The sequence below is a fragment of the Notothenia rossii genome (genome assembly GCF_949606895.1).
Source record: "Notothenia rossii genome assembly, chromosome: 2".
NCBI classification, from domain to species: Eukaryota; Metazoa; Chordata; class Actinopteri; order Perciformes; family Nototheniidae; genus Notothenia; species Notothenia rossii.
The window spans coordinates 72,650,986-72,664,221 of NC_136904.1; the positions used below are offsets into that span (position 1 = coordinate 72,650,986).

The following is a 13,236-nucleotide window of genomic DNA, read 5'->3' on the forward strand; positions in this document are numbered from 1 at the left end:
CTCTAATGGACTCCTTTTATTACCCCGTAACATAGTGACATCACTATATTGGCCTCAAGCTTCAATTTGCTAGCAGCACAACAAATTGTACGTGATATGTTAAGAGGTGGGACATGTCTGATACAAGTGGCTGACCAATCAGAAAAGAGCCGGCCAGCCAACCAATCAGAGCAGATTAGGCTCTGGTTTCAGACAGAGGGTGAAAAGATGTGCTGCAGCACAGGCAGTATGAGAAAAATAAAGACCTTTTTGAACATTAAAGCCTGGAGTAGAGACATAAAATACAAATATGAACCTGAAAATGAGCAGAAAATGTCCTATATTTAAGTACAATTGTCTAACAGAGACATAATAACATTGCCATTTTCATATTATAGATAGGATTTAAGCAAAGCACATAATAATATAAAAAGCATGTAACAAGGCAGCAGAATCTCCTCTGAGCTTCGCATATCACAATCCACTTTTTTTCAAGGCTCAATTCAGAAACAGATGGAATTAATTTTGTGCAATTGCTGGAATCATTCTGTTGATACTTCGGATCAGAGCAAATTAGATTGCAAATTAGACTCAGCTGGCGGTTGTGAATGCATATGCCTCTGTGTTTCACTAACATTTGACCGTGTATTTCAGTAATTCAAACATTTTAGGAATCCCAATTTTCCACATTGTGAGAAGGGTATTGCATATTGTTTGCTGTTTTATATCTGTTTGCTCAGCAGCTCATGAATAATCCTGCATGTTCTCTGAACTTTAGCAGTCGCTTCTTTTTCAGGCGAAGTCCTTTTGGAGAAGATATTAGACACATTAAGTATGCTGTTTGTCAAGTTATCTTTGTAGTTACACATTATAAATTGAGTGCTTCTTTAACACTTTTATTACTCCTCATCTGCAGGAGAAGGATAATTACGGGTATTTAATGCCAATATGTAATGATATTAAGGAAGAAGAAGCACCTTCAGCATATTTCTTCTAAATGCAGTTCATGCGCCGACCATAGAATCAAGGCTACAGCATGCACTTTACTATTGACTCCTGCTCTCAGAGGTATAGTAGCATCGCATAGCTCAAGATATGTGAAAAGCATCAAGCAGGCTCAGTGGCAGATATACAATCCCTGCAGCTCATTGTGTTTGCCAAAAGGCAAAGCTGATCATCTGGCGTCTTTCAGCAGATATAAGGATTAACTTTGAATATCTTCAGCCCGGCATGTAGCCATTTTGCATACCGCCTCACAACAGAGAAACGTGCAATTTACCGTACCACGCCATGAATAATAATGCACAGGTCACATGGGGTCCACACAGAAACTTGAAGGTAAATAAACAGACACGGCTGCCAGCAGCGTCACTTTTTTGACCCACCTGTCAAGGGCTGGCCATTATTATTTTTTAGAGTACCTACCTTCTACTGAAAAATATTTTAACCAGGTTGCATTTTAATACACATTTCTCAAAGTGCTGAATGTTCTCTTTTTTTATTGCAAAATATAGAGTAGAGTAAATACTTTTGGCTCAAACTTATCAGCAAACATCACCATTGTTTAGTCTATTGCTATGTTAGAAAACAATTAAGTAAATGTACTGAAGTACCGTACTTGGAGGGGCCTATTATTCTTTTTGGGGTTTTCCCTTTCCTGTATTGTGTTACTGTAGCCCCCAGAGGGAGTTTCTCTCCCACACACCTCCCCCCATGCATATAACGGCCCAATTTGAATCATTTGTTGAGTTCCGTAACGTAGTGACATCACTATGTAAAGTAACACTTGTCAGCTAACCAATCAGAACAGAATGGGCACTGGTTTCAGACAGAGGCGGAAAATAGCTGCTACAGCACATGCAGTATGAGAAAAGAAAACATTTTTTGAACATAAATGCATGTACACGTGTCACAGTAGAGGCACAAAACACAAACATACATATTAGACCCTCCAGAAAAACGCGGGCAAAAATCCTTGATTATGCGGGCTAAAATCCTTGATTATGCGATTAAAAATGCGAGGTTTTTATGTGATTGTATGCGGTGAAATTGCGGGAAGTTGCTAAATATGCGGAAAGTTGCGAAATATGCTAAATATGCGGGGGAAAAGAATAACAATTTTTTTAAATATTGGGCTGTCTTATTTATTCTCTCTCACACACAACCTGCCACTAACGTTAAACCCCTTTACTATTCAATTAAAGACATTCAATGTTTATTTATTGTAAAAGCAATTGGGCTATTTTAATCTCACACACACACACACACACACACCCCCCACACACACACACACACACACACACACACACACACACACACTCGTTCGTTATCTGACCAGCTTCAATCTTGTAGGCTACTCACTTCGTTTCTTGTAGCCCTCGAAAGGGTTTTGGAGGTTGATGCTCACCGTCGATTTTCTCTTATGCTCCAACCAATATACAGTCTATGGCTCCAACATACAGTTGCACGGGGTGCAGAATAGTTTCCCCCCACTTTTTGCCCGGTCTTTAGTAGAAATGTTCGTCGGTAAATGAGATGGATTCGATTTTTTCATCTTGGAGTTTTCTCTATGGTGTGAGCTCAACACGTTCACTCTATACAGTGTTGTTAACATTCTGTGATGCGCGAGCTGATGACGTCACGTCAAAACGAGTTAACTTTTTTTTCTTCTCAACTTTGTGTGGAAAAATGCGGGGATTATGCGGCCTTTTGATAAATATGCGGCCTTTTAAAAATCTGCGCCATTTTGCTGATTATGCGGTAAATTCTGCGATCGCAGAATCGCGTTTTTCTGGAGGGTCTAACATATAAACCTCAACATGAGCATAATAGGGCCCCTTTAAGTACAATTGTGATGTACTGTATTTGAGGATTACCATTTTATGCTGATTTATACTCTACTACAATCTGGAAGCGAATATTGTATTTTAATTTATTTAAAAATAGTAAGTAGTTATTTTGCAGGTTCATTTTATTAATGAATAAAATAAAAAAAGATATGTCAACTAATGAATCATGATGAACTACTGCACTATGGATTAAGATACCAGGCTGTATACAAAGGCATTAAAGTTAGCTTCACCTCACTAGCAAACATAATGTACACAATAATGGATTACTTATTATAATCCATGTATTGCTAAAATATTATTCTGAAAATGGCCATTTTGCATAATGAGTACTTTAGTACTTTAAGTATATGAGAGTACTTTAAGTATATTAGAGTATATATACTTTATTGAGCCCAATTTGGGAAATGGTGTCTTCTAATACTCTTAATGCATTTTGATGCATTTTGAATGAAGGTATTTTACTTGTAACAGAGTATTCCTTCACAGTGGTAATATTACTTTTAACTAAATAAAAATATTCGTGGGCTCTTTCCACCATTGTTTATTTATACTCACTGCTTTTTCCTGCTTCTGGTCTGCATGAGAATTCAAACAGAAATAGCCTATTTATTTTTAAGCTAGCAAAGAGGAGAAGGTTTAAAAAAGGCAGTTTTCTTCCTCACCCCTGTGGGGCCGTCATAAGAGACAGCCCATCACAAACTCGGTTCACACAAAGCCATTGTTTTGCTTTTGATTGGCAGTTTAGTCAAAGTGCATAACAGTCGAAAGAGGCAGAGAAAGTCTGTTTAATACCGCGCCATTCAAATGCTAATGTCCCAAAAAGATAGCAGCCGGTGACAATGTAGCCATCCGAGCGGACACATTTTACTGGCATGTGGCTCTTTGTAAGGTGTGTGTAATTTTGATTACGTTCAACCTGGCACCTTTTTCTCCAGCAGTTGCCATCATGATGGATGATTGTTTTTAAGGTTTTGTCATTTATTTGTAGAACTTCATGTGGCTCCACTTGTTTTTTAGGAGTGCTGCCCTCTAGTCCACCCCAATATGTCCAGCAGAATCTCAGACCGTTTTACCCTAAAGAACATCCTTGTCCTCTAAATTAGTTTGACATGAGTTTTTCTTTCCAAGCTTGCGGCTGTTGTATACAGAAAATGTCTTTTGGAGGGTGTGTTGGATGGAGTGACCTTTAACTCGCACTCAAAATAGCCTATACTATGTCGTTTTTCCTGTTTGGAAAATGTCTATCTTAACCACTTTTCAGCTGTGACTCTTTGGCCTCTCCAACGTCATTGGAGGAAAAATCTCAATGTTCGCTGCGTTTCTGAAGTAGGCTATAGCCTACGAAGAAAAACACTATCCACGGCAATAACCGAACCAGGAACATTATGGCCAAGGCTGAAAATTAGGGATGCTCCGATCGATCGGCCGCTGATCGATATCGGCCGATATTCACTCTCTGCCGATCGATCGGAAGAGACGATCACATGAAGTAAAATACATGACACTTTTCTCCAGGGGCGGACTGGGGGGGAAAAGTGGCCCGGGGATTAATTGACAGACAGGCCCACTTAATGCGCGGCATGTATCGGCTGGCCGGCGACGAAAGTATGTAACTTAACAAAAAACCCTATGCATTTTATGTTATTTTTCATTATATTATATATATTATATGAATATATTATTCATATAGTAATCACATTACCTGAGCCCTTGTGTTGCCAAGAGCAAAATAGTTACAGCATATATTTAGTGATTTTAATGTTAACAGATCATTGACGCAATCACATTTTGACCCAATTTGCCTGACTTGACACATGGAATAAAACATGGGCGTAGGAAGCATCCTCAATGTGGGTGAGACAATTTAACAGGGGGTGTGGGCAGGTGGTGGACCTCACCTCCTCTTGGGGGGTCCGGGGGCAAGCTCCCCCAGGAAGATTTTTTTTTAAATATTGAAGTTAAATGCATCAATCCGGTGCACTTTGAGAGCAAAATTAGGGACTAAATCTATGGCAGTCAGTAGGGGCTTGTACTGTGAGCCGTAGCGTCGCCGGTTCAAGTCCCCGACCAGACCTACATTTGGAGTGTGGACTTCTACTTGGAGAGGTCCCAGTTCACCTCCTGCCCTGCCGTGGTGTCCTTGAGAAAGGCACCGGACATCCCCCTTCCCCCCTCACTCCCATTGCTCCCCGGGCACTGCACAATAGCTGCCCACTGCTCCTAGTACTAGACTCCTGGTACTACGATGGGTTAAATGCAGAGAACACATGTCACTGTGTGTGCTGTGTGCTCTGCATGTGTGACCATTAAAGAGGGTTTCATCCCTCCCAATTCTTCTTCAACACCCATATAAAACAGAACTGTAAACAGATTTACTTTTTCTTTCAACATTTATTTGAACAGCAAGTGGAGTCAAAAGTGACTGCACCCAAAACGATAAACCTGCTAGCTAACTAGCCTAAACTCAGTAACAGAATGTGGGGAACACGTTCTTATCCATAGCCGCGCGACCTCTGAGTCAGACGTCACTTCCTCCTTTTCTATCCTACGGGTACAGCCGTACAGCCACTCCCCCTGAACCCTGTTTCCCTGCCAACCCCCCCTCCCCTCCCCTGTGCAAGCCCCTCCCTCTGAACCAAGGGCTCGCTACAATACTGTAGCTTATACTGTATACACAAACTATACAAAAAACGCCTTTACGCTTTGGAGCTTGTTTATCCATCTGTAAGCAACTGCCAGCTAGGTCTCTCAGTCACTCACTCCTGATCGTTCACTGCGCAGTGACAGCTGCTACGGGCCTGATGTGTGAATTGAAACTGATAGATAGAACAAAGGTAGCCCATCAAAACGGGACAGTGGGCCACACCCCACTGGACTGGGCTGGGCTGGGCTGGGCTGGGCTGGGCTGGGCCGGAACACTTACAAATGTGGGCCGGTAGGATTTAGGTAAGCAAAAAAAAAGGGAGTGGCCGGAATACTTACAAATGTGGGCCGGTAGGATTTAGGCAAAATAAAAAAGATTTTAATTTTTTTTTTTTTTAATCTTTTTTTTTTTTTGGCCCTCCGGCCCACACACAGCACCGGCCCACCGGGGAAACTCCCGGTATTCCCAATGGCCAGTCCGCCCCTACTTTTCTCTGTGCGCGGCAAAATAAGCTCGACAAAATGGCTTCACCCGTCTGGCAGTATTTTAAGGTGTCCGAAAAAGACACTGAAATAGCGGTATGCAACGTGTGTGAAGCAGAAATCCTGCAGCTCCGCCCGCTGTGACGGACCGGTGAGCGGAGCAACACACAAGCTAACGGCCCGTCCACACACAGGGATGAAAACAATCTTTCAAAGCTTCGCCCATTCACTTGAATGGGATGACGTAGAAGATTTTTAATCTTCGCCGAACTGCATTGTGGGGAGCGGAGCATGGCTTTGCAAGCATTGTGAGCATCAAAAGTTGAGCAATGTTCAACTTTTGATGCTCCCAATGCTTTCGAAGCTGGCAATAGCCAATCAAATCCCATTTATGCAAATCCCGCTAGTACAAGCGCTAGCCAATCAAACCGCGTGCAAGCAGTTCATTTCCTCATATTCCAAACGAGAAATTACGGTAGCAAATCACCCGGTTCTTTACGACCAGAACTATTTACCGGGATACAAACCGGAGGAAACAGGCATGGAGGGAGGTGGCAGAGACAGTGGGTGAAACTGGTAGGTTTTCGCCTGTTTGGGGAGTTTATATCCAGTTTACTTCGTTTTAACATTGCTATTGCTTTGTATGTCGGGGGCGGGAGATTCATGTGATTGGTTGTTGGTCGCGTTGCTCGCAAAAAATCGCCAAGCTTCAGACACGCCCAGCATCAAGATTTTTCAAGATGTTTTTCATGTCTGTGTGTGGACGGGCCGTAAGGGTACACTCACACCTAATAGTCCGCTCTCTGGTGCGCACCAGAACACAGTTTGTTACATTGTTTCATTTTTCAGAAAGTTCGGTTTGCGGGCAAAACTCAAATGGACTATACACTTTAAACACAAGTCAGGTGCTCGTAAATGCTGTTCAACCATTGGTCAGACATTAAGGGGGTAAAAACGCAAATCACGGCAATTTCTAGCGGAGCCTCCGCCATGGAGCATCGGCACTTTCTGATTGGTCAATTCAGAACACGTCGAACGTTGTTAATCCAGAACAGACAGACCGCTGTCAAGGATTTATTGACCGTTGTTAAGGACGCTCACATCTGCACAAAGAAGTCCGTTCGATTTAACTGTATACAGTTTGGCTGTATACAGTTTGACTGAAAAGCAAACTGCATGCAGTTTGCTTTTCTGACAAGACAAGAGCGACAAGAAAACAGCAGAGAAGTAACGAGCAGAAACCCTCCTTTTTATGCAGCGGTCCAGACATAGACATCAGACGGCGACACATATTTAGTTGCCAGTTACTTTGGCATTAGGGCAGGGATATCTAGATACTTTCCAAGGTTTGACATAATGAATTGTGCTACTTTTAAAGCAAACAACAATGTTTTCAAATCTGTAATCAAAAAGCTCCTCAAAAACGCTATCAAAGCAGTTCCTGCTGTTGCTACGTTAGTTCAAACAGTAACAACGGACTATTTTTCTTAGCGGATGCATGTCAATTTAAATCAATACATACAACTATTTTTTAAATCAATAAAATCATTTTCTAAATCCACAAAGGCATTTCAATTAATATTGGGAGTCATGTCGTTACTTTGTTGAAAATGTGGCCATGTAATAAGCGGGATAATGTGCAGCGGCTTGGTCATTATGGGGAAAAGAACACCGACAGGCTGATCAGGAGCCCAACGCGAAGCGGAGGGATCTAGATCCATGGAAGACGTTCTGCAGTAAGGAGGGGCGTTTCACCGACGACAGGTGTTCTTACTTTTATGTAGCTGACGGAGAATTTTTACTTTACACAACACTGTTCAACACTTAATTTTGCTTCACTCTTTAACTAAACAACCGCTGATGTCTTGAAAGACTCTTTCGCTAAAGATATTTGAAGATATCCGCGTTCTTGTGACACGTAAATACTGCGCTTCCTATGTTTTGGTGCGGACTGCGTTCACACCAGCAATGAACCGCTCCGGAGTTCGCAAGCAAGCGTTCCGAGACCACCTATTTTAGCGAACCAGAGTCCAGTTGTTTAGTTCACTTAAAGGTGACCTATAATGCAAAATGCACTTTTGTACATCTTTTATACATGAATATGTGTTCCCGGTGTTCCAGGGAACTCACCAAGTGTCAGAAAACACAACCCTCTCTATTTTCCTCCATACCCAAATCTCTTAAAAAGGGGCTGCAACGGATCTGATACAGACTGATACAGATTTGAACACTTCTGTGACATCACAGAAGTGGCGCTACGGCTATTGGGCCAACTCCACCAATCAGGAGGAGACAGCCACGGACATTGCCGTTCGAAAGCGCTGGAGACGCTGTAGTACATATGCCAGGCCTGTAGATGGTGCTGTTCTCACAGAATCAGCCCATGCAAAGACAGTGTTAAATTGAGCGAAATAAAGAATGGCTAAAATGCATGATCTGTTTCTGTGGAAAAATAAAAAGTATAAATATGCCTTATATAGGTATGGTCCTACACTATATTATTCAAATATAGCATGATAGGTCCACTTTAAGAGGTCTCGGACTGTGTTCACACCGACCCAAATTAACCGCACCAAGCGGCTAAACGCACCAGGGTTTGATTCAACCGGACTAGGCAGGTGTGAACGCACCCTTAAGAGTTAGACCTAACACACTTAGCTATTTTATCTACCTCTGGAACAAGCTAAACTAGTTATAAATATGTTTACTGTCGGGTGAATCATTACTGGATCAGTGAGCTGCATGAGACGATACTGACGGGCTGTCAGGGGAGGGAGAGAGAGCGCTTCCTCTAATTTCTCCCGTGTTATTATCCAAAGTTAATGTAAACTTGAATAATGTACTTCATTTGAATGTAATATTTATGTTGGTTGTTGTTTGTGGAAGCGCCAGTGAATGAGCCCCATTAATTGAGTTTTAAACATCAATTTAAATGGAATATCCCCATAAGCCCCGCCCACTCGATCGGATCGGCAATCGGTATCGGCCCCAAAATCGGAGCATCCCAACTGAAAATAGATGGAACTGTGGTTATAATTCAGACCCAAAGGCTGACATGCAGTTCTGATATGTAATAAATCCATTTGCATGTTTCTAATTTAACGCTGTCTGGTAATTACTAGTGAGTAATTCAGAGCTGAATGAAACCAGATAAATGCATTGGGTTTATGTCATAATAAGCACCACATTATGCCACTGTTGGCCACATTAAGAAATATTATAGCGTTAACCAGCAGGCTGTTGCATTTATTTTCAGGGGGTAAAACTTTAATGGTCTCGTGTTAAATTGAGCTGAAAATGTATTCTATAATTGTGGATGAAGCCAGGAAGTGACAGTTATGTGTGAGTGCTTTTGTATTTTTTGTATGCATTCATGAACTGCCTTTCTTCATATTGTAAGTGTGTTTAAATGTTAATGCAAAATAGTACATGAATGATTCTTAGAAATATGGTATTTGTGCCATAGTTCTGCAGACAAAAATAAAGAGAACTTCAAGGAATTAGATTTGTAGGCACTAGTTCATCAACAACATACAGTTTTACATTTTAATGTTGCACTATCTTACGCACTGATTCAATGGATGTGTAGGTTTTTTGCAGCATTACATTTTCTGAAAAACCTGTGAGCCATACAAGTTAGATTTTGACAGAGTTATATTTCTAATGGTTATGCAAGTGGAGTAAGTCAGGAGCTTTTACGTCTGAGTGTTGTTATTGTAGGCTTTCATTTAGACATTTCGGAATTAGTAGGATCTTTTTATAAATGTCTAACTTTTGCGTCTACCATCACGCCAAAATCCTGCCAAAATCCTATGTAAAAAGCAAAATCTTTGTATTTCCTGACATACATTAAGGCTTGGGCTATTAATGGCCGCCATGAAACATGCTCCTATGTTCTATGATCAGATTTTGTTTTTTGTATTCAAGGGATAGCACACTTCCATGAAATATATGAAATATTCGTGTTACAATTATGTCATATCAATATACAGAATTTCGTTTTCAAAATATTATATTCCTCATACAGTAAAGCTGTATCCTTATATGATACACATGTTTTTCCTAGCTCTAAAAACATCGACTCCTGATTTTGTGTCACTTTGTCTAGTAGAGTAGTTGTTTGTCCTTTAAACTTCACTCTGCAACTTTGGATTAGTAAACAATCGGCCTCAAACTGATTAATGTCAACAAAATGTTCCTTTTAATGCTGAAAAGCAATACCCTGCCTCTCTAAAATAGCGTGTGTTTCCAGATTCTCTTGAAAGTTTATGGAGCTCCGGCTCTCTGCCACCCCAGGATTATTCCTCCTCTGTGAGCCAGTGAGGAGTATTAATACATATCCAAACAGGCTCCCTGTGGCCGTTGAAGACCAAAGGCTAGTGGGCATTTACCATTTTAATACTTCAGTGTTTGCTTGCCCTCTACTCACCTCGGAAAAAATTGTTTGCCCCAAAATGAAAATGCAGTCAATTTCCACTCAGACCACTGTCAGTCAAAACTCCTTTGAGGTTGTGTATGAAAACCAAAAATGCACATAAAGTTCCCTCCTGTCTTTCCATCTCAAACCTCTTGAAGCTGAAAGAGGTAGAACACAATGTTTTACATTCTGCATAATTTATAATTTATAATATTTGTCTACACCCTTTTGTACTCATTATTTGAGATTTGTAATACTATTAATTTCAAAATGTATTCACACATTTCCAACAATATTTACAGTATGGATATATTGTGTATCTGAACTTTTCATACAGAAAAATTACAAGCTAAAAAACAACCTTACACAAATCAAAAAGGGATAATAATGGTATATATAATTGATGTTTTAGTAGAAGTCCCCAGCAATTAGTGTATTCAATCTTTGGCATATGATTAACAACTGCTGCCTTAAGGAGGACTTTCATGCTATATGTTGTGCCTCTTACTGTATGTGACATGTTTCCATGCTTTAATTTTCTAAAAGGTCTTTATTTTGTTCACACTGCCTGTGCTGCAGCACCTCTTTTCACCCTCGGTCTGAAACCAGAGCCCAGTCTGCTCTGATTGGTTAGCTGGCCGCTCCTTAGCCTTTAAGGTACAATGTGTTGGAGTGCTAGCCCATCGAAGCACAAGTGTTACATAGTGATGTCACTCTTTTATTGAAGTAAACAAAGTCCAATTGAGGTGTTTCAGGTAGGGGGGGGAGAGAAACTCCTTCCAGAGGGAACTTTGGGATTTTAGCATTTGCAGACCATTTACATTTACACAAAAACCTATATAACACAGTAAAGGAAAGAGAACAACTCTTTAAGCACTTTTTTAATAGCAGATGCATTCAAAGACATATTTATAGTGTTATCAATGTCATTCCATACCTGAGGATCTCTGCAAACCAAACTGAAAGCTGGTTAATTTACATATTCAACACTTTCTAAAAAAAAAATGTCCTAGTATTATAAGATAAGATAAGATGGACCTTTATTATATGTATATGAAGGGAAATAAGCTGAGCCTTTGAGCATATGCAGTTATTGTGCAAGGTTAGCTTCAGTAAAGACATTGTATGTGTGTAAAACCCACTTTTGGCTTTTTAGTCCACAGTTACTCATCGCATACACTTGCAACATTACCCTGACTTACAACCAATTTAAAAAAAACAATATTCCTAACAATACACCATTCATCTCATGTGTCCGTAAGTCAGTCAGGAACAGTCATGACAAACGCACTTCTGATAACTCCATAACTGTTATCAAGTATCTGATCCAATGACATCACACCATTTGAACTCTTCAAAATAAGACCATTTTCTCCTTAGAAAGTACTGATAACTGCAGCTTTGATTCTATTTCAGTTCCTTTTATGCACTTACATTTAAATGCAACCTGTCAAGAAACAATTTGGTCCTCTGTTGTCACATTTCATAATGTCTTCAAATGGTTAGCAGAGAAAAGACCAAGGACAATCAATGCAAGCTTTTATCTTTTGCCTTGACGTTGACATTAATTAATGTTCAGCCGCGGCATATCAATCTTTGTGCAATTAAGTCTTTGTTCGAGGGTTATACTTCCATTTGTGCTATTTATGCTGCAGATCTTTCATCGTGCCACAATTAGTCGTCCTTTGTTTCTTTGTGTGCAAAGATTAGTGCTTTGCAGAGCGTTATCGCCATTCCAAAATCAGACATATTGGGAAAAATGACAATTCTAGCACTTCCTGAGAACTAATAACAGTTAATACATTTGTCAAATGATTGCTTTACATTGTAAGTCTGGTAAGACGTTTTTCAATTGTCTTCATCGGAATAATCGTTGGGTTGAGTGTTTATGGAATTCATGAAAGTCTTTTCAACTTTACAGTACAAAAGTGAGCTTTTCATCTCTACCTGTCTGTATCCTGTGACATTTACTAATTAACGCAGTGACATTTCTTTGAGTTGTTTCCTCCTCTAATTATCCTGCATCAAACAGTTACATACAAAAGAAAATGCCAGATTGAAAATGGTTTTGCAAAAACAATCACCATTTTCAATTCCGAGTTGTGAATCAAAGAAACCCCTTGTATAAATCAGATTTAAACTTGTGAAAGCTGATTTTCTTTTCGCCAATAGACCTGGTGGAAGTTGTGATTGAAAGGGTCACTTCACGATGAAATCCCCAAAAAGTAATTTCCCAAATCAGAAAGTAATTTCCCTTCTTTTTTCTCCAATTCTCACTTTTCCTCTCTTCCCCCCTCTAGAGCTCCTGTCAGCCTGCCACGAGCTGCGGTGCCGCTACGGCTGCGTCATGACGAGAAACGGCACCTTCTGTTTTTGCGCTGATGGCTTTGAGGTCGGCGAGGACGGGACAAGCTGCAGAGGTAGGATATAACTGCCTTCTTCCATCGAGCCCCCCCCCCTTTTATTTTCCTCCCTCTTCCTCTCAGCAATCCCTCCCTGTGCCCTCGGCCAGACTTTCTCCAGATGAATAGGCAGGAGCTGCTCAGTATATGAAAACCATCTGTTTGCAGGCACAGTGCATTTCACCCCGAAACACATGCATACACACTTTGATACAGCACACCATTTCTCTGTGTCTCTTTCTCACCCTCTCTACATTCTTCATATACGCCACGGGCGTTGTTTCTGACAGCCGGCGACAAAGACAGGATTTTGCTGTCAAAGGTGCCTCTGTAGTGTCTTACTTGGACACTGCACACAACATATACCAGCGACAATATCGCATAATTACGCTGGAGGGAAGGGGTTTGACAAAGCTTCCTGAATTTGATCCTGTTTGAGAAAGACCACTTTACCTCAGCT

The 13,236-nt window shown here is 40.6% G+C and overlaps 1 protein-coding gene across 8 annotated transcripts in view; it reads left to right on the forward strand.

Moving 5' to 3' along the window:
* Positions 1-13,236, forward strand: part of lrp1bb (low density lipoprotein receptor-related protein 1Bb) — a 336,417-nt gene that overhangs the window by 137,283 nt on the left and 185,898 nt on the right. For all 8 annotated transcript variants that reach the window (XM_079666350.1, XM_079666351.1, XM_079666347.1 and 5 more), the window contains one exon: positions 12,675-12,794. In XM_079666350.1, the coding sequence (XP_079522476.1) occupies positions 12,675-12,794 (120 nt within the window). The remainder of the gene's footprint in view (positions 1-12,674; positions 12,795-13,236) is intronic.